General features: G+C 39.4%; 6 protein-coding genes, 2 non-coding genes and 1 pseudogene across 8 annotated transcripts; 6 read left to right on the top strand and 3 right to left on the bottom strand.

Moving 5' to 3' along the window:
- Nucleotides 1-3,166: 3,166 nt before the first annotated feature.
- LOC103856041 lies at nucleotides 3,167-5,520 on the top strand (annotated as a pseudogene).
- Nucleotides 5,521-5,828: 308 nt separating this feature from the next.
- On the bottom strand, nucleotides 5,829-7,618 carry LOC103856040 (chalcone synthase 3). The gene is made up of 2 exons (XM_009133121.3): nucleotides 7,305-7,618; nucleotides 5,829-7,037 (listed from the first exon to the last, which is right to left on the bottom strand). Exons 1-2 carry the CDS (start codon nucleotides 7,498-7,500, stop codon nucleotides 6,043-6,045), a joined length of 1,191 nt encoding a protein of 396 aa, XP_009131369.2. The 5' UTR covers nucleotides 7,501-7,618; the 3' UTR covers nucleotides 5,829-6,042.
- Nucleotides 7,619-7,851: 233 nt separating this feature from the next.
- LOC103856039 lies at nucleotides 7,852-9,870 on the top strand. The gene is made up of 4 exons (XM_009133120.3): nucleotides 7,852-8,645; nucleotides 8,723-8,884; nucleotides 8,964-9,174; nucleotides 9,243-9,870. Exons 1-4 carry the CDS (start codon nucleotides 8,331-8,333, stop codon nucleotides 9,767-9,769), a joined length of 1,215 nt encoding a protein of 404 aa, XP_009131368.2. The 5' UTR covers nucleotides 7,852-8,330; the 3' UTR covers nucleotides 9,770-9,870.
- A 244-nt stretch (nucleotides 9,871-10,114) lies between these two features.
- Nucleotides 10,115-14,153, top strand: LOC103856038 (ethylene-responsive transcription factor LEP-like). The gene has a single exon (XM_033287260.1). The coding sequence runs from the start codon at nucleotides 12,174-12,176 to the stop codon at nucleotides 12,807-12,809; it is 636 nt and encodes a 211-aa protein (XP_033143151.1). The 5' UTR covers nucleotides 10,115-12,173; the 3' UTR covers nucleotides 12,810-14,153.
- A 383-nt stretch (nucleotides 14,154-14,536) lies between these two features.
- Nucleotides 14,537-15,714, top strand: LOC103856037. Its single transcript, XR_004456211.1, has one exon. It is a non-coding gene; the product is annotated as an uncharacterized LOC103856037 (transcript).
- A 334-nt stretch (nucleotides 15,715-16,048) lies between these two features.
- On the top strand, nucleotides 16,049-17,501 carry LOC103856036 (probable xyloglucan endotransglucosylase/hydrolase protein 5). Its single transcript, XM_009133117.3, has 4 exons — nucleotides 16,049-16,355; nucleotides 16,432-16,532; nucleotides 16,602-16,795; nucleotides 16,976-17,501. The coding sequence occupies exons 1-4, from the start codon at nucleotides 16,154-16,156 to the stop codon at nucleotides 17,373-17,375; spliced, it is 897 nt and encodes a 298-aa protein (XP_009131365.1). The 5' UTR covers nucleotides 16,049-16,153; the 3' UTR covers nucleotides 17,376-17,501.
- Nucleotides 17,502-17,673: 172 nt separating this feature from the next.
- TRNAK-UUU lies at nucleotides 17,674-17,745 on the bottom strand. Its single transcript has one exon. It is a non-coding gene; the product is annotated as a tRNA-Lys (tRNA).
- Nucleotides 17,746-17,988: 243 nt separating this feature from the next.
- Nucleotides 17,989-20,921, top strand: LOC103856035 (protein FIZZY-RELATED 3). Its single transcript, XM_009133116.2, has 7 exons — nucleotides 17,989-18,650; nucleotides 19,316-19,438; nucleotides 19,522-19,626; nucleotides 19,722-19,964; nucleotides 20,056-20,352; nucleotides 20,460-20,591; nucleotides 20,681-20,921. The coding sequence occupies exons 1-7, from the start codon at nucleotides 18,144-18,146 to the stop codon at nucleotides 20,732-20,734; spliced, it is 1,461 nt and encodes a 486-aa protein (XP_009131364.1). The 5' UTR covers nucleotides 17,989-18,143; the 3' UTR covers nucleotides 20,735-20,921.
- A 388-nt stretch (nucleotides 20,922-21,309) lies between these two features.
- On the bottom strand, nucleotides 21,310-24,804 carry LOC103856034 (telomere repeat-binding protein 4). The gene is made up of 9 exons (XM_009133115.3): nucleotides 24,491-24,804; nucleotides 23,958-24,041; nucleotides 23,154-23,865; nucleotides 22,890-23,063; nucleotides 22,732-22,811; nucleotides 22,436-22,653; nucleotides 22,038-22,367; nucleotides 21,898-21,961; nucleotides 21,310-21,831 (listed from the first exon to the last, which is right to left on the bottom strand). The coding sequence occupies exons 2-9, from the start codon at nucleotides 24,027-24,029 to the stop codon at nucleotides 21,643-21,645; spliced, it is 1,839 nt and encodes a 612-aa protein (XP_009131363.1). The 5' UTR covers nucleotides 24,030-24,041; nucleotides 24,491-24,804; the 3' UTR covers nucleotides 21,310-21,642.
- Nucleotides 24,805-25,172: the final 368 nt, after the last annotated feature.

The following is a 25,172-nucleotide window of genomic DNA, read 5'->3' as shown; positions in this document are numbered from 1 at the left end:
AAACTGGTTTGTCTAACCTGCCATGAAGAAAAGCGTTCTTTACGTCGAGCTGATGAACAGCCCAATCGCGCTGCAAGGCCAAATGTAGAACCGATCGAATAGTGACTGGTTTAACAACTGGACTGAATGTTTCGTCATAGTCGAGGCCTGCTTCCTGAGACTTGCCGTTAGCTACCAATCTTGATTTGTGTCGAGTTGGGTTGCCATCTGCATCAACTTTATGCTTATATAGCCACATGGAACGAACAATATTAGTATCGTTGGGGCGAGGTACGAGCTTAAACGTCTCATTCTTAATTAAGGCATCGTACTCATCAGTCATAGAAGGATTCCAGTTTGGATCTAAAAGTGCTTTTAAATGACTTGTAGGAATTGGAGAGATTGAAGTAGAGAGCAAGGAAGTGACCTGTTTTTGTTTTCGAGTGCCGTCTCTGCTCCTTGTTGTCATATGGTGACGAGGTTGAGATGGAGCAGGAGGAATGGTCACCGAAGGAATGTTTTGTTGAGTGGGAGCGGAAGTGATCAAAGGAGGAGGCTGAAGAAAAGGACTCTCAAGAATGGATTTAAATAGAGGAGAAGTTTCTGAGAGAGAGTCAAGAAAATGATACTCTTCTTTCTTGTTGGCAAGAGGCTGTGCCGTTGGAAAGATTGTTTCATCAAAGACCACATGACGAGAAATAATGATTTTCCTTGTCTTGAGGTCTAAGCAACGGTACCCCTTATGGTTCGCTGGATATCCGAGAAATAAGCAAGGAGAAGAGCGAGCTGCAAGCTTATGAAGATGATCATAGTTTATGTTAGGAAAACACAAACAGCCAAAGGTTTTTAGATGATCATAAGTAGGCTTTTTATGGAAAAGAATAGTGTATGGCACTTTGTTGTGTATGGAGGTGGACGGGAGGATGTTGAGAAGATGGACAGAGGTGTGAAGAGCTTCAACCCAATAAGTAGGTGAAAGGCGAGCTTGAAAGAGAAGGGTTCGGATCGTATTGTTGATGGTACGAATCATACGTTCCGATTTCCCATTTTGTTGGGATGTGTGGGGACAGGAAAAACGTACAACAATGCCTTTGGAAGAGAAGAAGTTGTGAAACTGAGTGTTGTTGTACTCCCCACCATTATCACATTGTAGTGATTTTATTTGACACTTGAACTGCGTTTGAACATAGTTAGTGAAGTGTATGAATTTTGAGAACACTTCAGATTTTCTACGCAAAGGAAACACCCATAAGAAATGTGAGTAGTGGTCTAAGAAAAGAACATAGTAACGGATTCCACTTAAACTCGAAATGGGTGATGTCCAAACGTCTGAATGAATCAGCTCAAAAGGTGATGAAACAGTGGTTTTTGATTCATAAAATGGAAGTTTCAAGTGTTTACCCAACTGACAGGCTTCACAAATTTCGTGAGATACATGTTTATTACAAGAAATAGAATTTGAAGAAATCAAAGAGTGAAGAGAAGCTTTATTGACATGTCCGAGCCTTTTGTGCCAGAGTGAAGATGGGGCTGCAGTCATGAGAGCAGTAGCCGGTTTATTGAAATGACTTGGTAGAGAGTAGAGGTCGCCATCACTCTCACTGCGGAGAAGAATTCTCCTGGTGCTGAGATCCTTTATTGTAAAGCCAAAAGGGTCAAATTCAACAGAGCACCAATTGTCATTAGTAAACCGACGTACTGAAATGAGATTTTTAATGATATTAGGAGCAACAAGGACATTTTTCAAAGATAAAGGACGAGAATTTGCTGGAATAGAAGTAGAGCCAAAGGAAGTAATTGGAATTTGAGAACCGTTACCAACTATGACTGTCTTTCCGGTGCAGTCTTTAAGAACAGAGTTAAGCATACCTGAGGAAGATGCCAAGTGTGCTGTTGCACCAGAGTCCATATACCAATTTGCCGCGCCAGGGTCTGCAATCGTCATGGTGTTGAAGGCCTGTGCGAAATCGGTCGTTGGTTGAAGCGGGGCATTAGCGAAGTGAGCTTGAGGAGGTCGTTGAGGCTGAGACCCAAGGATTCCTCGCGTGTCCTGCTGTGCCCATGGTGTAGGATACGTTGGCCACTGTGGCATTGAGCCGGGGTAGAATGGTAGAGGCCACTGAGCGTTGTTGTTGTTCCAGTTAGGATTCCAGTTGTTGTTCCATGGCCGTTGATTGAAACCACCGCGACCACGTCCTCGATTTTGCTTGCGGTTGCCTCTGTTGAATTTTTGTTGCTGAGGTTTCTCTGTGGAGGCAGTAAGAACCGTAGAGGAGGAGGCAGTATCAGTAGTGGCTGGCGCTTTTTGTCCACGTTTAAGACGTGTTTCCTCATTCAGCAACATTGATTTTGCGATGTCAAAGGCTGGAAACGGATCTTTGTGTTTGATAACGTTGGTGATGTTGTCAAACTTCTCGTTTAGACCATTCAGTAGGTACATAACGAGAGTCCTATCAGGGACAGGAGCGTCGAGGTTGGCCAAGAGGTCAGAAAGAGATTTGAGTGTTTGGCAATACTCATGAACGGATCGGTCTCCTATCTCGGTGGTGCGCAGATCGTGATCCAGTTGCAAAGCGCGTGCCTCTTTGTTGTTCCTAAACTGATTCTTGATCCGCACCCAAATGTCCCTCGCAGTCCCGCCGGTCTTGAATGTTGAGCGAAACAGAGGTTGAGTTAGGGTTCCGTAGAGCCAAAGTTTGACCAGTCCGTCACGTTTCATCCAAGGAGTGTCGTTGTCATCCGCTGGTACGCTTGTTCCGTCGATATGACCGACGACGTCAAACGCAAGGCAGTGAGTGTGAAATAGCTCACGCCATGCATCATAGTTGTGGTCATCGAAGTCCAAGATGATAGGAATGTGGGACTTGATGTTAGTGACGCCAAAGGCCCTTTCTTTTACCGGAGGATTGACCGCCATGGAATTGAAAAAGAGAAAGATCGATGAGAGAATAAGAAGAGAAGAAGAAGAGAAGGAGAAGAAGAAAGACGAGGTCTCAAGAGCTATAGCTCTGATACCATAAAATGATTTATGTTCCTTGATTATCAATGTACAATACATCGTCAAATATATACACAATGTCGTTCGTCTGTTCCACTATTACAGGAGAACTAATATAACAAACTTATGTGATCCAAGGATCTCGGAGAATCTTGTTGAGCATATTCTATCAGCTCCATTCTCTTCTCTGCGGCCATTGACTCTCTCTCTCTCTCTGTATAGGTATACTCCTCCTCCTTTTGCTTCCCAGCTTTTTATTCAATCTCATCACTCTCTTCTCCAATTCATTAGACTTGGTTTATTGATCTATTGCATTATTGTATTTCTTCTTACCCCTTATCTTCACTTTCTCCTTCTGGGTTTTGTCTGAGATACACCAAGAGATTGAATTTTTACTTACCCAATACCGCTCTCTTCATATTCAGCAGTAAAGGTCAGTACTTTTTTTGTTTCAGTTCGATCCATGAATCAGATGTTATTACTTCATCTTGGTCTCTCTTGTTAGACTGCATGAATGTTTGTGGAAGAAGAACAGAAGAAACTGAACACTCACTGGTCAGTGTTACTTGTTGAACAAGCAGCTTCCTTCATAATGCCTTTAGTTCTCTTTTTTTTTTGTTAAACTTCAGTTCTTTCATGCAGGCTACAACTGGTTAGAGATCTTCCTGCAGCATATGCAACCTGGAAAAGGCTGCAGTCACAAAAACGAGATGTAATCAACTCTGTGGGAAGAGAATTCAAGGACAAAATCGATCCGTTGATGGAGGTTTGCTTTCACGATAAACATGTATTATACATAGTTTCTGCATTCCAATGTTATTAACTCCTTTCTCGGGCACAGGATAAATAACTGCACTCTGCAGAAAGTTTGAATCCAAACCAGAGTGGTGATTTAGCACCAGACGATGAAGATTCTGGAAGTTTTGGTCAAGTTAATGCCAAGACTCACTCCCTTTCAGAGGATTCTTCTTCTCACGTTGACCAAATCACAGATTCAGGTCGCTGCGTGCAAGTTGGTACCTATCCCTCAGAGGTTTCGTCACCAGATTGTGACAATGGCAATCCAAGCAGGTATCATCATCCCTTTAATCGAAAGGATGCTGAAGCAAATGAGTATTCCAGCTCAATACAAAGCCATTCTCTCCCACAAGCTTCATTTTCTAGTGACCCCCACCGTTCCAGATCTCGAAGATACAATTCATGTAGGCAAAAACTGTGTACCAGAGGTGGAGAAGGCTTCGTTAGTCACTTCAAGCCATGGAGAAGAGTTGCAGTTTCTTTCTGGTGGAGATGTGTGGCAGCCACTGGGTGGAATCAGGCAGTCCTACATTGGCCACCAAGCTTACACCCCCAGTGGTGGATTGTCAATTATACACCATCCTGAAGGTGGTGAAGATGAGAAAAACGGTTTCATACACCTTGAAGAAGTTAATGGAAGGAAGATGTTGCAGCCTAAAGCAAACAACAGCTTTGGCTCTTTCCCTAACAACAACCAAAATGAACTGCTCCAGTCTCTATTTAAAGGCCACCACCACTGAGCAGCTTCGCTTTCTTCTTAATGTCCCGGAGCATAAACAAATTATGAACATTGGTTTTCAGCAGGAAGGAAGCAGCAATCTGATGGAGGGGGGTCAGTTTCCTGGTCAGTTCCAGCATCAGATGACTGCACCACAGGGACTTTCTCAGGACCGGCAAAGACATGTTGATGATATCTATGGCCAAGGAAGCATGTCAGAGAACGTTTACTATGATGGACGTGGATTATTGATGCAGCGGCCGGACTGGAACACCAGTGTTGCTCAGATTGGAGTCACCACACAACAGCCCCTGTTGAACGCTGGCTCTTTGCTAAATCAGAACTGGCAATTTAAGAGCATGTGGGAAAGCCAAAGCAATCATACCGGGACGACCGAGAGAGATCTGAACCTTCTCAGGGGTGCTACTAACGCTGAGCCGATCATTCATAGGGGAGCTAGTTCAGATCAGAGCTTATTCTCTGTTTTCTCCCAGTGCAGTCAATTGCGCCGCTCCAGCTCTCCTTTTGAGCCAGAAAGATCGAATGGTAACTATGAATTGCTGATGGGGGGAGGCACAACTCAGGTAGGCAGCAGTTTGGTTCAGCCTACTCACAACCCGCTTGATTACTTGAGCGGTAGCAACCCGGTAGCATCTTTGATGCCAGAGGATTCAACGTGGATGAACAACCAGCGTCGCCAGAACTCTGGTGGTCTCCATGACCCACTAGGCAAGCTGTATCCAAGGTCATGGAATCCATAAACCATGTTTTTGAAGTTTTGCATTTCAGAAGACGCACTTGGGGTCATCTTTAAGATTATACAAAACTCAACATGGGTTTCTAAGTTTCTATTTTTTTTTAATCTGTTCATGTACATAGAAAGATACAGAGGAACTTTTGTTTTGTACATATTTAGGTTCCTGGTCAGTTCCAGCATCAGATGATCTTACCTTTTTATATTGGTTTTTACATTGTCCTTTCACCTTCTCTCTCAAGTTACTGAATGTTCAATTCGTTTTCACGTAAACATGTGAACTTTCTTTAATAGTATCTCAAGTCTCATTCCATTTGTTTGGAGTAAACATGTCTACTAAAAAAAATAACATTTTTTCTTATTTTCATCTAATAATAGAGGAAAATAAACCATATATTGGTGCAATTCCATCTCTATAATATTGTTATTCTATTTTGTAAGAAAAATTAGGATTGGGTTCTTTTAAGTATATAGAATATTCAAATGTGGGTTTAAGATAAGATCATATGAAAGCTTACTTCTTCATATGAATACTAATTATTTGATTGTTCATAATGACACAGCAAAAGAGAAAAAAATCTAGGTCATACTCCACTGGACATTTGATATTGTATCAAAAAGACAGAAAGACAATTAAATTGAAAGAACCCATCTCAGCGAGTCCACACACTTCACACTAAATGAATTCTTCATTAGTTATTGGCATTACATATTCCATATCAAATTGAAAAACATTAAAAGACACGATGCAGGGAAGTATGTATAGGTTGGTAAGGCATATAGAAAGAGATCTGTTCAAACAGGAACGCTGTGCAAGACAACAGTCTCTACGGTGAGACCTGGTCCGAAACCAAACAAGACACCCCACTCCAGACCTTCTCCCGTCGTGGCCACACCATCTTTCGCTGACTTCCTCCTCATCTCATCCAATATAAAGAGAACGCACGCGCTCGACATGTTTCCGTACTCACTCAACACCTGACGCGTGGCTCTCATCTTCTCTGCCTTGAGTCCTAGCTTCTTCTCAACCTCGTCAAGTATCGCTGGACCACCAGGGTGAGCTATCCAAAAGAGGGAGTTCCAGTCACTTATCCCTAGCGGTTTAAACGCTTCTTCAAGACTCTTCTCTATGTTCTTGGAGATGAGCCCAGGGACGTCCTTGAGGAGATGGAAGGTGAGTCCCACTTCCCTCAAGTGTCCATCTATGGCTCCATCCGAGTCGGGAAGAATGGTCTGAGCCGCAGACACCATCTCAAAGATTGGCTTCTCCCCCACGGAAGCATCAGGATCCGAACCAACGATAAGCGCAGCGGCTCCATCACTAAAGAGAGCCTGTCCAACGAGGGAGTCAAGGTGAGTGTCAGAGGGACCACGGAAGGTGACGGCTGTGATCTCGGAGCAGACAACGAGGACACGTGCGCCACGGTTGTTCTCAGCGAGGTCCTTGGCGAGACGGAGGACAGTGCCGCCTGCGAAGCAACCTTGCTGGTACATCATGAGACGTTTGACGGAAGGACGAAGACCAAGGAGCTTGGTGAGCTGGTAGTCAGCACCAGGCATGTCGACTCCTGAGGTGGTGCAGAAGACAACGTGTGTGATCTTGGACTTAGGCTGACCCCACTCCTTAATGGCCTTCACTGCCGCCTCCTTGCCTAGCTTAGGGACTTCAACAACCACAATGTCTTGTCTGACGTCGAGAGAAGGAGCCATGTAGGCGCACATGTTGGGATTCTCCTTCAAGAACTCCTCGGTTAGGTGCATGTGTCGTTTCCTTATCATCGACTTGTCACCTGTTATAGTAACAATACGTACAGTTGTTAGTTGTTTCAGGGCATAACCAAATGAAAAATCGGTTGAACCCCATTTTTTTAAAAAAGAATATACATAAACATAAGCTTCAAATTTATATTTTTTAAAATAATATACATAAGCATAAGTTTCAAAATTATTTTTAAAAAATTATTAACCACACTTAATAAATGGTTTCCAAAAACAACTTCTTATTTTTTGAACACTACTATCTAAATAATAACAGAATAAAAATTATTAAGACATACACATGCGCTTGAACTTCTCCTTGAGGTCAGTCATGTGTTCACTGTTGGTGATGCGGAAGTAGTAGTCTGGATACTCCGCTTGGATCACATGGTTCGCAGGGTTGGCCGTGCCTATAGCCAAGATACCTGCGGGACCATCAGCTCTTTGTGCCTTTCTGATCTCATCCAACGATGATGACGGCCTACTCATCACCATGTTTTACAAGAGTTTGATAGATGTGTGATCTTGTGTAGTATGCAAGTTATGTGTATATATTTAGAAAGCAAACGGTGAGTGAGATTATATAACAAGAGGACAAAGGAGAAGGGGGATGGGAGTGTGGTAGGTTGAATGGATGGGCAGATGGAACATTACGTGTTTCTCTGTTAGGTCTCTTTTCTGTGGCTCTCTTTATTGCTTCCCTTTTATTTCGTTACTTACCAAGAAAATTGAATGGTTGGTTACTTGGTTTGATTGATTTTACGTTTTACACAACAAAAAGACATTTATTTATATGTTTGTATTTATTATATTATTCGATGTGTACGTCAAATTAGGATACGTCAACTACGAGGGGTTAGGTGTGCGTAGTTTCTTCACCATACTTCCTACACATGCATACTTAACTGCATCTTACTAATCTAATTATCCTTCTTCATTTACCTTCTAATCCTACAACTAACTAACTAACAAAGATTACGTTAGCACTTCTCGTTTCTCTCCCCATCCATCATAATGATACTTGAATAATTGAATCCACTTAGTTAGCTGCCTTTGAGCTTCGGCGCTTGTCTATGTACTTAACCATCATCGGACAGATAGAGTGTTAGTAGCTAGCCTCTTCTGGCTAGTGTAATCTCATCTTAGATTTAGATCTAACAAAGTTAGGTAATCAACGTTGATTAGATAGTTAGGTTAAGGAATTTGTAACCACAAGTTGTAACATCTGAATTCTTGTTTATAATTTAGAAGAAAATAAAAATCTGCTTAGTTTTAATTTGATGGGTTTAAATCTTATAATCTAATATGGCCCACTTAAACTCTTAATGGGCCACATCAACGAGCAAATCATTGGGCTTCAAAAACCAATTACCATAAGCTCAAGGCCCATAACAACATCATTGAGAAATGAGACGGAGGTTGGATGTCGCCGACGAGTGCGTGACGACGGGATGCAAACCGGCAACTGCTTCCGCTGCCGTCGAACCGGCCACTGGATCAGCGACTGCCCTCTCAAATCCAACGCCGACGACGATCCTCCTCCACCGTCGATCCACTGCCCTTGCGGCGGAGGTCTCTGCGAAACCAAGCTCTCGAACACTCACGAGAATCCCGGAAGAAGATTCTACAAATGCCCTGCTGTTCGTACTCCTTTCACGATTCCATCGAATCAAACGCGAATTGAATTCTCTCACTTAACGATTTGAATCTCTCTCAGGCTCAGAAGTGCACTTTCTTCAAGTGGTGTGACAAAGCAACCGACGAAGATATCAGATTCCGCCCCGCCTTCACCATCCCCGATTGCCCCTGCGGCTCTGGACCTTGCCGGAGAGTCGTGGCTGATTCTGGACGAGCTTACTTGCAATGTGGCGTCAAAAAGGTTTTTTTTTTATTTGATCAATTGATAACTTTTAAGCCTTAGAGTGTTATGGTTTTATGAAAGTTAGTGTTTTTTTTAGGGTTTTGGGGCTTGTGGATTCTTCAAATGGGTGGATGATGTTGAGGTGAGGTGTGATGCAGCTGATGAGATTGGTTTCTGGGAGGAAGCTGATCTTGTTTTGAGCGATGTGGAGAGCAGCTTCCTGGCTGCTGCTGCTGGTGTACCGGAGAATACAGAGGATAACTCTTCTGTTTCTGATGTACATTCTGCTCCTGCTGCTGTGAACCAAGGTGATTGATTCAGTTATGTACAAAGTTTGACTCTTTCTTGTTGTTTGTACTCTCATGTTGTTTATTAGGTATCCTTATGTCTGATCCGGTTGTGATTGAGCAACTACATGGTGATTGTGCTCTTTCCAAGCGTAGTGTGGAGGAAGAAGCAACGAGTGGTTTGGGAAGAGATACGGTCTCTAATGGTTCCGTTGCGAAACGTGAGATGATATGCTATGAGCAACCTGTTGAAGAAGCTGAGTGGTCATTCCCCGATTTGGATGACCTAATGGAGCAGTACAACTCAGAGAAGCTTCAGCTGGAGAGTGTTTCAGCGAAACATGCACAAGTGTTGAGTGAGTTTATGAGTTCATACAGTCGGTTAAGGTTACTTCATGAGAAAACTGGTAATCTGAGGAAACTGTTGCTTGAGACGGAGAAGGAGATGGCTTGTTGTGAGGCCGAGGCATTGGAGCTTGGAGCGAGTTGCCGGGAAGTGGCTGGAGAGATGGCTGAGGCTCAGAATAGGATGCAGGTGATGGCAGCGATACTAGGAGATGAAGTGGAATTGTTGAAGCAGAAAGAGTTTGTTGGTAGGAAGAGAAGAAGATGTTAAGGTTGCATGCGAGTGTCATTGTAAGTGTTGGAATGTAACTATTACTGGTTACACTTTATTTTAGCCAAGTAATTAATAAATTCATCTAACTCCTTAATTCAGACACTTTCAACTAAATCAGATCATATAACTTATACAAACTAGTTGGATCAAGGGATTGATTGATTTTCAGGTTTAGATAAGCCAGAAACACATTTCCTTTGTTTCAAAACTTCTTAATGTGGTTGAGAATTGTGAATCTACATAGTGCGCTCATCACATGGTCGCTTGATTAAAAGAGTAATTAGATTTGGACAAGACAAAAGATAATTGTGTAGGTAATGATTAGAAAAAGGATTAATGATGTTAACCGTCCAAGAGAGTGTTTTTCCACGTTGGGCGCACATGCGTTCTCGTCTTTCTTACTTGCCTACTAAAACACCATTAGAGGTCCAAACCCATATTAGATACTTGATCATCATTAGTTACATGATAGATACTTCGACATTGTAAATGAATTTATATTTCACCGTAAACCATGAGAAGTCGGTATTAATTTTGTAAAGAAAGCTAGAATAAAGGATAGGGGAATAAAATCAAAAGGAGATATAGAATGGAATCGTAAAATGCAAACAAGATTCAATGTATCAAGGCTTTGAATTACATATAGAACTAAACGAAACAAATGAGAGTTGGTCAAAAGGGGAAACATAAAATGATAGGACTTGTTTTCTCCAATGAAATTAAGATTAACTATGAAACTCAAAAGCATGAAAGATTGCTCACATGCAACCCAAATTCATTTGTTCTTAATAATGCATGGTTATAAATAATGTTTTAAAATAAAGTAATACAGAGCAAACGAATTTGAATGGATTAATTTGGTCAGAATATATATTAAGAAATCGAATTTAGGAAGAGACTATTAGAAAAGTAAATGTTAAAAAAATTGATAGATGCCTTGGGGACTAAAACAATAGGGAGATGAAAAAGGGTGTGGCCTATAAAATTGAGAGCACATGCATCACCCCTTGTTGTTTTAAATTATTCTCTAGTTTATATAACACCCACTTTGGATTATTGTACATGTAGACTAATGGGAGTATATTATAAAAAAGAATAAGAATAATACGATCCACCATCACCGTCCCTAACGTTGGTCGTGTAGCCATGCATAACTGGTCTTTGGTCTTCTTCTTCTGACACAGAATAAGATCGTCTTAGAAAGGCTACCACTTGCTTCCTTAGATACTCTCGTATCAAATATGATTATCATAGTCTTACCCCAAAAAAATGATAATCTTTCTCAAAGACTTTCTCTTTTAATTTGTGTTAGTCAAAAGTCAAAACCCGACACTGGGTGATTAATTCGTTTTACAAGATTTATACGCATATAATAGATGCTTAAGTAATGACTTCATGATCCCATGATAAAGTCGACTACCTTCAATCATATGACCATCATTGCGCCCTTTCTTTCCAAATTGTTTTATTATTTTTGAAACACCAAACTCATTGTTTTTCGAGTTGTATGATTGATAAGAGGAAAACCGTTTACGTTTCATGAAATAATTAGGAATTGCTTCTCTTTTTCTCTGGAGAGTGTATGATTACAATCGCAGTTCATGCATATTCCATATCATTTAAATTGGACCAACACATGCAATAGTATTTGGATATTCTCCGAATTTAATAGTTTACTACTGCCGACTACGTTATTTATCTATAATTTTTGTTTATCTATCAACTGCGAGATCATATTATTAGACAAGTAAAGTTGGTAGCTAAAGTAACATGCTAATCATGGCTCCCCTTATCATTCACCATCTTTTATTTTCAGCTTATTATTGTTGACGAGTGATGAGTACACAGAGATGTCAGATGTATCTAATTATAATGCTAACTCATTGCTATATGCATTTATTTTTAATGGTTTTTCTTATTATTTGTTCGCTCTCATTTGTAACAAAACCAAACTCCTTTGTATTTTAAATAAATTGGAGTTAATATACTAGCAGCTATGATCAAAGTTAGTCCGATCTAAGCATTAGATTTGAGCGGAACCATTTATGAAATCACTAGTATACAATCCTTGAGAAATGAATAAAACATGCTACCAAGTGGCAAATCATTTGATAATTATATATTTCGATTGACTGATAATTGATATATCATAGCCTCATAGGCCACAATTAACTCAACAGCAGTGCTGTTTTTTTAAATGATGTTCATATTGGAATAAAGATAAAAATATATTTATATAGAATATAAAAATGAGAAAAGGAAAGGAAAGGTGCATGCAGCTCTTATATAAAAGGGTTGTCAAAGGGATACCAACACACATTCCTTCCCTCATTTTTCTTCTCCTTCAACTAGAATAAATAATCTAAACCGGATATCAAGAATATAAACCGGATACAGAACGATGAACACATCCAAGACCAAGAAGAAGCAAGAAGAGGTTGGAACAAAGTTTCTTGGGGTAAGAAGGAGGCCTTGGGGAAGATACGCAGCTGAGATAAGAGACCCAACTACAAAGGAGCGTCACTGGCTTGGTACCTTTGATACGGCTGAGGAAGCTGCCTTGGCCTACGACAGAGCTTCTCGGTCCATGCGTGGAACTCGTGCCCGAACCAACTTTGTCTACTCAGACATGCCTCCTTCCTCCTCCGTCACCTCCATTGTTTCTCCTGACGATCCTCCTCCACCACCTCCTGCTGCTTCTCTTACTTGTCCAAATGATCCTGTCGATTACATGATGATGTTTAACCAATATTCATCCACGGATTCGCCAATGCTTCAGCCTCATTCTGATCAAATGGAGAGTAGTTACATGTTTGGTGGCTCTCCTTCTTGTTATTCTAACAGCAGCTGCGAGCTGCCTCCTCTGCCGAGCGACTTGTCTAGTTCTTGTTATAGCCAACAACAATGGAGCGTGGAAGACTTCTCCTCCGCTAACTATTTCGAGGGTGAGTACGTCCACAGCCCAATGTTCAGTAGAATGCCTTCGGTTTCTGACTCCTTGCCTCATGGTTTCAACCACTTTTATTCCTATAATTAACATCTTCTCATCCATATTTAATTTATTTTCACCTTTGTTTCTTTTTTTTTCATCATGTTTAGCCGTCCTTGATCTCTTTCTATGATCAAAGTGACTGTTTGTCTTTCAATAAGGAGTTATCCCTTTTGTATCTTAACCAATGGAAAACAAAATTTACATGCATATTACATATGGGCCTTAGAATTCAAGGCCCCAAAATGCCTGATGGGCTATGGCTTGACATGACATACTCTGTTTATATTATTCATGTTCGTTCCTTATGGTAGAACTAGATTTATAGGTTAGACATACTACATTTTTGGTTTTTTGGTGTATATAATAAGCTAATGTAATCCGAAATGTTTGGCATACTAATTAGGGAGGCCGACTAGTTAATAAAGAAGACTTGGCCCTCGAGTCATTTGCTATAATAGGCCAAAACTTAGGCCCAGATGTATCATGTAATGCATCTGCACGGTTCGATAATTTGAAATCTAGAGTACGTGTGGGACTGGGAAGGGTAGTGGTGAAACCTCCTTAGTGGTTAAGTCATGGAGAAAAAAAAGAAAAAGGTTGTTTTTTTTGTCACAAAAAAAGGTTAAACAATAAAATGAGAGCTTGAAACGGCCAAAAAGCAACGTTATGGTGGTGGTGCGAATATTTATGTGTATTATTCGCTCTTTCTATTCAATCAAATGAAAGTTACGTACATGTCTTAAGATATCGTTTCCGAAAGTCACATAATCTACTACTTTCTTTGTCAATAATATATATCTACTCCAGAAACACCGAGACGGATGATGATGAGTACATTACATTCACGCAAGTTATTGGTGTTTGGTCAAAATATATCGAGACTTGTCTGAAATCTTTCACCAGACATTACACAACAGAAAAAGGAGGCGCGCGAATATGATAATAGTAAAAGGCAACAAAAGCTAAATAAAGAGAGAGAAAAGTAAAGCGTTTTAGCCTCAATCAACGGTAACGTATCTTAATTTATGAGGTTCGTCTTTCTTTTACTTTTGTCACCAAGAGTTTGCGGCAATGGTTGACTAGTTATGCATGGGAACAGAAGTAGCAAACAACAGTGCCGTGCGAAGGTTTTCGGAGGCCCGAGGCGAGTTCAAAAATATAATTTACATGATATATTTTCAATAATATATATATATATATATATATAACACTCAAAAGTTTTGACTTATTACGTAAACGTTTTCAAAATTTTCTTCACCAAAATTTTATAAATAAAATTTTTAAATCATGAACAAAAAGTATGAATTTGTAATATAAATACAAGGATATAAATTTTTGAATGAAATGTTAGTAGCTGTCAAAAATGTAAATCTTAGCATTTAAATTAACTATAATAAACTATATATTGAAAATATTATATTTTCTTTATCAAATTTTCATAAATATATAAAATAAATCTAGCTCATAGCATATAAAAGAAAAGACCAATGTGATCAAATATTTACAGTTTTTTAGAAGTAGAATCTTTATAGTTTTATTTAAAATATAGCAAAAATGATTACAAACTAGTTACTTTAAATAGAATTCCAATTTAAATTCAAATAAAAATAAAAATCTAACTAATAGAATATGTTAACTACCATGAAAAAGTATTTTTGTTTTTGTAATTTGGGGCCCTAAAATTTCTACAAAATTTGGGGGCCCTAGGCGAATGCCTTTTTCAAAAGCCTCTAAGCACGGCTCTGGCAAACAATATGAAAGAATATTTGTCACTGTTTACACCTTCACATTGCTTCCTTAACGTTGAATCAAACCTTGTTCATCAACTTCAAACGTCTTCATCATCATCCATTACAAAAACTTCATTTAAAAGGATAAGATTGTGAACAAAAAGATGGTTTGAGTAGTGTGAAAGAAGTGGTCCCAAGATTAGGGATTTTGAATTGTGATAATTTAAACCAGCCAGGTACTGACACGTGTCATCCTAGCTTTATGGATTTCCTTAGCCATCACCTTGATTGTAATTGTATAAATGTAACTCTACCTTCACCTCTTCCATTTTCCATTCTCCATACACATTTTTTTACAACAGAAAGATATATATATATAAAAAATACATATACATGCATAGGATTCAAAAGGGAAGGCAAGCAAACATAAAATAATGAAGAAGGTAGCAGAATTCGTCAAGGATGTAGTAAACATGTTGAAGAGGAAGACAAGAGCGTTTAAGACACGTCTTGTAATATTCTCGCTGCTCCACGACAGAAACATGATGGTGAGCTCATGGTCTCACAAGCTTAAGGCCAAACCAACATCAAGAAAGCTAGATGGTGGTGGTAAGGATCATGATCAAAACATGGTGGTGGTTTATAGTCACAACGCCAATATGTCTCGCACTCCTGCTGCCTCTCCACAATATGTACAATATTCAGAAGAAGAGGAAGAGGAGGAAAAGTATCCAGACATGAGACACTCTCTCTTTGAGGCAGAGGGTTCGGTGATAGACATGGTGAAACACTCCAAGGAGGACAAGGGAGAAGAGTTTAAGTTGGAAGACGAGATCGACAAAGTGGCTGATCTTTTCATTTCAAGGTTTCACCAACAGATGTGGTTGCAGAAGCAAATCTCTCTAGAGAATATTCAAGATACACCCTGAGCACCACACCACATCATCATCTAAGCACTTTGACTACACCATAACTACCGTTATCTATCGTTTCATGGTCCATTAAATTATTTACGGGCTCGTGTATATACGAATTGCACGCATATTTCAGCTTTCAAAGCCTGTTAAGGCCCATTCACCAATCTAATACTATGTTAAGGTCACACAGTGAAGAGTAACGAGGGGTGAAGTATATGGTGAATTGCACATGATGCTTCTTCTCTAGTCATGTGATGATGTCTCTGTATCCTTTTTTTGAAATTTGAACCTTTTATTTTTGTTTATTTCTCCCCCCAAATATTTCTCCTACTATCTCTCTATTGATTCATTCTGTGGTTACTCTCCATCGTGATATGTTACCAATTTTTAGGCAAGTTTGGAGTCTAAATGGAAATTATCAGCAAATTGGAGTCAAATAGTGTTTGTTTATTATGTTCAGCCCATAGATCTAAAGGTTAAAGTATCCAAAGATGCATTAATTAACGAGAACATGGGGATGAGGACCTTATTATCAATTTATCATGTCAGCACAAGACTAGTCAGTCCATGTGCATCTGGAACACTCCCTAAGTTACTAACAAGGCTGTTGCAAACATTGAAAGTAACCCCAAAATGCTCTGATAAATAATAATTAATAAACCATATATTATGCTAAGCCTAGCTAGCTACCTAGCTGATATGGCTATAAATAGAAACGTCCGCACAATGGGTGTTTGGTGCAATGAGGGTGATCAAAATGGGTCGTCTTCCACTTACTTTTTGCCTCACCTTTCTGCTTATGGCGACGGTAACGTTTGGTGTACCTCCTAAGAAGTCCATTGATGTTCCTTTTGGCAGGAACTATTTCCCCACTTGGGCTTTTGATCACATTAAGTATCTCAATGGTGGTTCTGAAGTGCATCTCGTCCTTGACAAGCACACTGGTGAGTTTATTTGCCTTATTTTATATGTTTCTCTGACACGAATATATCTAAAACCTCTCTTCTGATTGTTCTAAAGGCACTGGCTTTCAGTCAAAGGGTTCATACTTGTTTGGCCACTTCAGTATGCACATAAAGATGGTTCCTGGAGACTCTGCCGGAACTGTGACCGCCTTCTATGTAAGTGAAAGTCGTTTACTAAATTATCTAGAGCATGTCAACTGAAAAAATGCTTGCTGTTTCTTGCAGTTATCATCACAGAACTCAGAACATGATGAGATAGATTTTGAGTTCCTAGGGAACAGAACCGGTCAGCCTTACATTTTGCAGACAAACGTGTTTACAGGAGGCAAAGGAAACAGAGAGCAGAGGATCAACCTCTGGTTTGACCCTTCCAAGAACTATCATTCCTATTCAGTTCTCTGGAATATGCATCAGATTGTGTAAGTCAACACTAGTCTCTGCTCTATAAATATTTCAAAGCTAAGTGTATAGGAATCATTATAGGAACGCTTCAAACAATGTCGCATTATTTGTAAAAGAAATTTTTTGATCTGAATAAATTTAACATTCATTTTAAAAAAAAAAATTTCAAAGCTAAGTGTATATAGTTGTAACAACAGGTTCTTTGTGGATGATGTTCCCATAAGAGTGTTCAAGAACAGCAAAGACATTGGGGTGAAGTTTCCATTCAACCAGCCGATGAAGATATATTCAAGTCTTTGGAACGCAGATGACTGGGCCACAAGGGGAGGGTTAGAGAAGACTAACTGGGCAAAGGCTCCTTTCGTCGCCTCCTACAGAGGCTTCCATATTGATGGATGTGAGGCTTCGGTGAGTGCTAAGTTCTGTGAGACGCAAGGGAAACGTTGGTGGGATAAGGAGGAGTTTCAAGACTTGGATGCTAAACAGTACAAGCGTCTCAAATGGGTTCGTAAGAGATACACTATCTATAACTATTGTACCGACCGTGTCAGGTTTCCTAAGCCTCCTCCTGAGTGCCGCAGAGACCGTGACATTTAGTGTTTTTCTCAGAGTTCATTTTTATATATTTTCCCAGTTGTTGTATCCACAAGCTTGCGAGCTAGAGAAACTTGAATTGTTACAATGGTACTTGTGATGTAAACTAATAATAACCATTCACTCAAAGTCAATGCGTCCAAACTAATGGTGCATAAGTATAACGATACAACATGCACCAAGACCCGTTTGGTTTTATTGTATTCAGTCCTTTTTGTTATACACGGAAACCAGAAGATAAGACTCAAAAAATTTGGGGCACAATAATAAAAAAAAAAACATTACCATAAATTCATCATCTCGCCGTCTGTGGGGATCGAACCCACGGCCACGGGATTAAAAGTCACGCGCTCTACCGCTGAGCTAAGACGGCTTTGTTGACAACTATAAAAATTTTATTAACAACACTTCAATACATCGTATCCTTAAGAATTTGACCGTTAGAGCGAACACCAAATCAGTAGTTATCCAAATGAGACAAGACACACGGTTCCATAAATCACTGTAATAATTTAATGAGAAACACTATATTTAGGTATCAATTAAAAAGAAAATAAAAAAAGGGACCCAGACAACGACGCTCCTACATTATATAACTGATCTCTACTACCACCACTAGAATTTGACCGTTGGAGAAGAAGAACATCTCTCTTTTGCAAAAACTAATTTAAAACATTATTAAGCTTCTTCTGCAATCTTCTTCTCCTTCGGTTGTTAGTTTTTTTTCTTTATATCAATCAATCGATCACAATCAAAGTGTGATCAGAGAAAATGGAATCCCCACAGAAAACCAAAACCGGTTTAAACCTCCCCGCGGGGATGAACCAGACCTCTTTACGTCTCGAGACGTTCTCGAGCTCGTTCCGCGGGATCTCGACCTTATCCTCCCCCTCAAAATCCACCTGCAGCGACAGATTCATCCCCTGCAGATCCTCATCGCGTCTCCACGCTTTCGATCTGCAGGACAAGGAGCCGACGACGCCGGTGAAAGAGGGAGGGAACGAAGCGTACTCGAGACTCTTGAAATCTGAGCTTTTCGGATCTGATTTCGTTTCTAACTCTTTGTCTCCTGCAGGTGGTGGTGGTGGTCAAGGAGGATCTGCTTCTTCTCCGATGAGTCCGTGTACTAGTAACATGTTGAGGTTCAAGACGGATCGTTCCAACTCGAGTCCTTGTTCGCCGTTCTCTCCTTCGATTCTGGGAAACGATAATGGTCTCTCTAGTGATTCGTCTCCTCCTCCTAAGCCGCCTCGCAAGGTTCCTAAAACGCCTCACAAGGTATAACAATCTTTGGTATATGTGATATGGTTATTGATAGATAGATTAATAGATTAGACCGGTAGTCTAGTGGAAATTGGCCCCAAAATTTGAAAGAACCAATATACATAGTTTTGATTTGATGGACACTAAATTGTGGAAATTTTTCTTATAAAAGTCTTCCAAAATATTCATAATTTTTTATTATTATCTTCAGTTTTTAAGTTCTCCCTGCTATTCTTGGAATTTGTATATTTTTTTTTTCTTATACGTAGTTTTGATTTGATGGACCCTAAATTGTGGAAATTTTTCTATAAAAGTTTTCCAAAATATTCATAATTTTTTATATTATCTTCAGATTTTAAGTTCTCCCTGCTTATATATTCTTGGGATTTGTAAAATGAAATTATTTTTATTTTTTTGCCAAAGGTTTGTAAATTTTCACAATTTTCACATTGCTTCCTTAGTCTTCAGATTTTAAGTTCTCCCTGCTTATATATTCTTGGAATTTGTAAATGATATTATTTATTTTTTCTTATACATAGTTTTGATTTGATGGACTCTAAATTGTGGAAATTTTTCTTATAAAAGTTTTCCAAAATTTTCATTTTTTTTTTATTATCTTCAGATTTTAAGTCCACCTTGTTTGTAAATGAAATATTGATTGTTTGTTTTGATTGTCTCAGGTGTTGGATGCTCCTTCATTACAAGATGACTTCTACTTGAACGTTGTGGACTGGAGCTCACAGAATGTTCTTGCGGTTGGGCTTGGTACTTGTGTCTATCTCTGGTCTGCTTCCAATAGCAAAGTGAGTTTTCAACCTCTAACGTTTATGCATCAATGTTATTTGGTGGGGTGGAGGTATTGAACTGTGTGGTTATGATGGTTCAGGTGACGAAGCTATGTGACTTGGGGCCTAATGATAGCGTGTGTTCGCTTCAGTGGACACGTGAGGGTTCATATATATCTGTTGGTACAAGTCACGGTCAAGTTCAGGTGTGTTGTTTTTTTCAACCTTTCAATCTGTGGTTGTGGAAAGTTTTTGATTGGATGCATTGAAGTTGAATAAAAGGTTGATTTTGTGTTGGCAGGTTTGGGATGGAACACAGTGCAAGAGAGTCAGAACAATGGGAGGTCATCAAACGAGAACTGGTGTCTTGGCATGGAACTCGAGGATCTTATCCTCAGGGAGCAGAGACAGAAACATCCTCCAACATGATATCCGAGTCCAGAGCGACTACGTCAGCAAGCTCGTGGGACACAAATCTGAAGTCTGCGGGCTGAAATGGTCTCATGATGATAGAGAGCTTGCGTCTGGAGGCAACGATAATCAGGTCATCTTGAAACCTAAGCTATTCACAGATTAGAGCTACATCAGTCCTAGGCTTATCATAACACTGGTTGGTGCTTGTTCTTTTGTAACAGTTATTAGTATGGAACAATCATTCACAACAACCTATTCATAAGCTGACTGAGCATACAGCAGCGGTTAAGGCGATTACATGGTCTCCTCATCAGAGCAGTCTCCTTGCTTCAGGAGGTGGAACCGCAGACAGATGCATTAGATTCTGGAACACCACAAACGGACATCAGTTGAACAGCATTGACACTGGAAGCCAAGTCTGCAATCTGGCGTGGAGCAAGAATGTCAATGAGATAGTGAGCACTCATGGATACTCTCAGAACCAAATCATGCTCTGGAAGTATCCATCCATGGCAAAGGTACATAGTTTTTTTTTCTAAACTTGAAAACCCATTTCTTGATCTTTCTTTCTATCTTCTAGTTGTACTATATAACTGATGCATTAACCGATGACTGTTTTGTGTAGGTTGCAACGCTTACAGGGCACAGTATGAGAGTACTATACTTGGCTACATCACCTGATGGACAGACTATAGTGACTGGAGCAGGAGATGAGACCCTACGGTTTTGGAATGTCTTCCCTTCAGTGAAAATGCAGGTTTGTATTCCTTCTTATTCCTTTCAATCAGATCTTCTAGGTGGATGTTTCTGGTCAGTTGATTAATGACTAGTTTTTAATGTTTGCAGACACCGGTGAGGGACACAGGCCTCTGGTCATTAGGGAGGACACAGATCCGATAACACTCATTTCAATCAACCTTTAAATTTGTTATTCATTTGTGTATGAGAGAGACATATATATAGAGGAGCTGCAATGTAATCCGCAAAATCTGCATTCTATTTTATTTATTTTTTTCTGATCCTTTGTAAACAGAGATACCATTGAATGAGATAGTTTTTTATGAATGAAATGTCTGGCAATTCTAGTTCAACTTCTCGTGATGATGATCTTGTAGCTTTTGGCCAACAAGATGGGATTGGCAAAATCTAAAACTAAAAGGAACAATGTACATTTGTAAGCAGAGATGCATCATTTATTTCACTTGTATATAAGTTGGACTCTATTCTTACAGTTGTTGGCTTGTTGCCTTACCTTGAGCATCCTCACTTTCTAGAAGTACTACAGAGGAGCTTGGTTTGATGAGCTTATACTGTTTTTGAATCTGTAGCTGCAGGGAGAGAAACAAGAATCCATATATAACCAGATATGATGTATATAGCTGATTAATATTTCAGGATAAAAACATACATGTCAAATGATTTGAGATTGATAAAATCATTATCTAACAAAATAAGAAGGTAGATGACGCTAACAATTACACTGCCATGGATTGAATAACGAACAACAAATTAAAGAATTTGTCTAAAAATTACATGTGAATATTACAAATAAATAAAAGAATGTATTCAAGGACCTACCAACCAATACCATATTACAGAATCAAATCAATTAGAAAATGAAATGAACAGAAGTAACTTACAAGTAACCACAAGTACGTCTAGTTTCTGCCAGCTATGATTAAAAATCTCAAATTGGAAAAAGAAATGAATAAAACTATGCTTCTGTTGTTTTGCCTTTTGTACAGTTGCCCCCACAATGCTTCCTTAATCTTCAAGTGAAAGTTATTGTAATTACCTTTCTCCCATCTTTACATGAACGCACCTGATTCAACCACCATCATCGCAGCCGCTTGATGTTTCCCATTCTGTTTCACTTGGTGCTGCGACCAATACCTATGTGCTGCCAAGACTCTATCTAGCAGTTCTTGAGGCACTGGTTGTCCTCTTCTCTGCTGCGGTGATATACTCGCCGTGTGAACAAGAGTTTTCCACTTATCCTGCAAACAATCACAAAGTTCAGTAAGCTACAGTTTCTAGTGGCTAAGATTCAAAGTGTTGTATACCTTCAAGTCCACGTAGGTTCGATGACTTGCATCATCAAAAGAACGCAGTTTCACATCACGCCATCTGTTGGAATAAAAGAGTATCTCGATCATTAGTTGATACACAACCAAGTTAATAGTAACTGAACTAGTCTGCTTACCTTCCGGTCCCAAGCTCCTCAACTGCATGCACTAGAGCTTCTACCTCAGACACAGAGAACGGTCTCCTGGTCCTGCGCTGTGAAATCTCTGTACGCTTAGGTTTCTCGTTAAGTGGGACAACTGCAAGAGCCTCCGGTTCCAATGGTGGAACTGGAACTATAGCTCTTGAATCTGATGAAGGTGGTTGTTGTTCATCAGCTGTTATGTCACTCTGATATGGAACTAATTCCTGCTTACTCTCCACACAAGTTCCTGAATTAATCACGTGATCTGCATGTAGGAGACGCAAAGGAACTATAGAATCTAACGCTGGAGAAGAAGCTGCAGACCTGGCAAGATCAAGTGATTTTACTTAGGAATACTCTAAAAAAAAAAAGAAAAAAAAAGATGTTACTACCTTTCTGACAAATTTGTCGAATCAGTTGGCAGAGAAAGGACAGGATTTTCAGAGGAACCAGGCTCCAAGGTGAAGCCAAGGTTGTCTAGATTCTCTCTACACGAGAGACCAGTCTGTGAGAGAGTGTTGGTGTCATCTCTAACCTTCTTCCCTTGGACTAACACCCCAATACGTATCCCATCACCGAGTAAAGCAGTGACAGCCTCCATCACCGTCCTCTGTAACCAAAAAGTGTCAAATGTCACAACTAGTGCTATGAAATTATAACACTTCGTGACATTTAATCACACACACACCTTGAGTGAGCCTACTGTTGCTGTTTCCGGAACTTCAATAAAAAGCTCTGGAATCCTAAAGGACTTGATGCTTAACTTTACTGCAAACAATTGAAAATAAACATGAGCACCACCACTCCAGCCAGATAACGAAGCATCTGGGTCATATAGATAGGTACCTGACTCTCCCTTCTGAGGTGAATTGGTAACACTTTCACTACTGAGTCCTCCATCAGAAGTTACTACTAACCCTTTGTCAGATAATCTTCTCTTCCTATGAACGGTCTCATGCTTCCATGGGTTGTAGCCATAACATAATTTTCTCTTGCGGTACAGAGACTTTAAACAACCATCTAGACAGATACACACCAAAGCAGAGTAAGAAGAGAGAAACAGCTAAAAAGGATGTATCAAAGAGAAACACGGTAAGATCCGATACTAACCTGTTCTAGTGTCTTCAAAGCACTTCGATCTGGAAACTGCTCTACCGTGTTTTGTCATCATTGACTTCTTGATTCTTCGATATCCAACACGAGTCATAGGCCTATATGACTTATTACATTTGTCACCAAATTTATAGTATGTACAATAGTTTTCATCATCATCATCTCTACAAGCTAACTTAGAATGATTCCTATATCCTTCCAAAGAACCATTAGGCACACCATCCAGGTGGACTGATTCGTGACTTGGACCCTTTAAGCTGAAAGTATCAGCGATCAAGCCACCGTCTTCCAAGCCATTGGTTGCTTCTCCTTGTTCAACATGGACAGCACAATCCTCTTTCTTGTTTCCACACCCTACAAGAGGCTGCTTCAGACCAAGAGCCATCTTACAATCAGAAACTGGCGTCTGCTCTAAAACGCAATCATTTTCCAAAGAGGAAACTTGCAAACACGTCTCGCTAGTGTTATCACTAGGCGACTTTGAGGAAAGGTTTCCTTGATGGGAAAGCTCAGATTTACAAGGCTTATCATTATAGACAAGCTCATGTTCTTGTTTGATCTTTACAACCAGATGATCTTCTTGACTATCCCCATAGGTCGACGTTGAGGAGCTTTCGCTTTCTTCTAGCAACTTTCCAGCCAGAGAAGCGAGCAAATCAAAGGCAGTGAGCTGACTGTCAACGTCATCTCTCTCACTTGATACCTTCCTCTAGAAAACATCAACCACAAGTCATCAGATATAAATTAAAAAAAAAAAAAAACATTAAACTAATCGAAATGAAGCACACGAATATTCATTACCCTGGTTGAACGAGGAGCCTTGGGAACACCGGAGAAATCAAAGCCACAGTTTAACCTCCTCTTGACCACCATCTCTCAGACAATCTGCAAAGATTCAGCATAAATCTTTTAAATCTCCACTAAAATAAAGAGTATAATTTTTTAAAAAATTGTGAAACTAATAACTCTACAGATCCGAAGTAATCATTCAGGTAGAGTTTAATGAATGTTGAAGGTCTGATGAAACGACAGAGTATACAGATCAGAATTAACAACGCAACATAAAACTCAAATATATGAACTTTTTTAAAACAATTTACGTAGAAACAAACGAACAAAAGAAAAAAAAAAAACTGATCAGATCTCGCTGAAAAATGCCAACTTTCAGACCAGACACGAAAACATTTATTCAAAATTTCCAATTTTTTTTACGTCAGATTCAATTAATTTACCATCACAATTCACGTAAAAAACACATTGATATTAAGCAAACAAAAAAAGAAAAGAAAAAAAAGACTCGTGATCATGAATTGTGATCATGAGAAGTCACTTACCCCTTTCACGGATCTGATTCAGAAGGATAGCTACCTCTACAATGGAGAAATTAACAAACAAATTTACGCAGACTTCAGAATTTCTCGAAGATTTTAGGATGATGATTTCGCGATCATCCTCTGTTTTTTATGTTTCGTTTTACTCCTCTCGTTCTCGTTCTCTCTCTCTCTCTTTCTCTTCTAGAATAGGAGTAACGAAGAAGAAGAAGAAGACATAAAACCCTCTCAAAAGAAACCACAACCGAAAACAATGGCTTAAACCCCCATTTTATTCTTCTTTTTCCAGAAAAAATAAAATAAAAATATTAACCACACAACCGGGTATGGTGGTTCGTGGATATTGATTTTACCGGCTGAAGCCGGTCGCTTTTCTAACTTCTCCATCTTTATTAACGACACGTGGAGCATCCTCTCATTACACGAAACCTATTTTCCAATGCTACTAGGGATTAACCCGGGCTACGTCCGGGATTTTTTTTTTCTTTAATTTAAGTTGTTAAATTATTTATATTTAGGTTATGATATATATTTATATAAATGTTAAGATGCATGTCATAATTAAAATTTTTTTTAAATTATAACACATTAAATTAACATATTTTTTACTATTTAAATATTTTTTTTTGAATTTTGTTGGCTATCTAGTTATCATATTTAGCAAAAATATCTGTTGAGTGTTGGA

The sequence above is a fragment of the Brassica rapa genome, chromosome A03 (assembly GCF_000309985.2).
Source record: "Brassica rapa cultivar Chiifu-401-42 chromosome A03, CAAS_Brap_v3.01, whole genome shotgun sequence".
NCBI lineage: Eukaryota > Viridiplantae > Streptophyta > Magnoliopsida > Brassicales > Brassicaceae > Brassica > Brassica rapa.
This window is presented reverse-complemented; position numbering and strand designations above follow the sequence as displayed.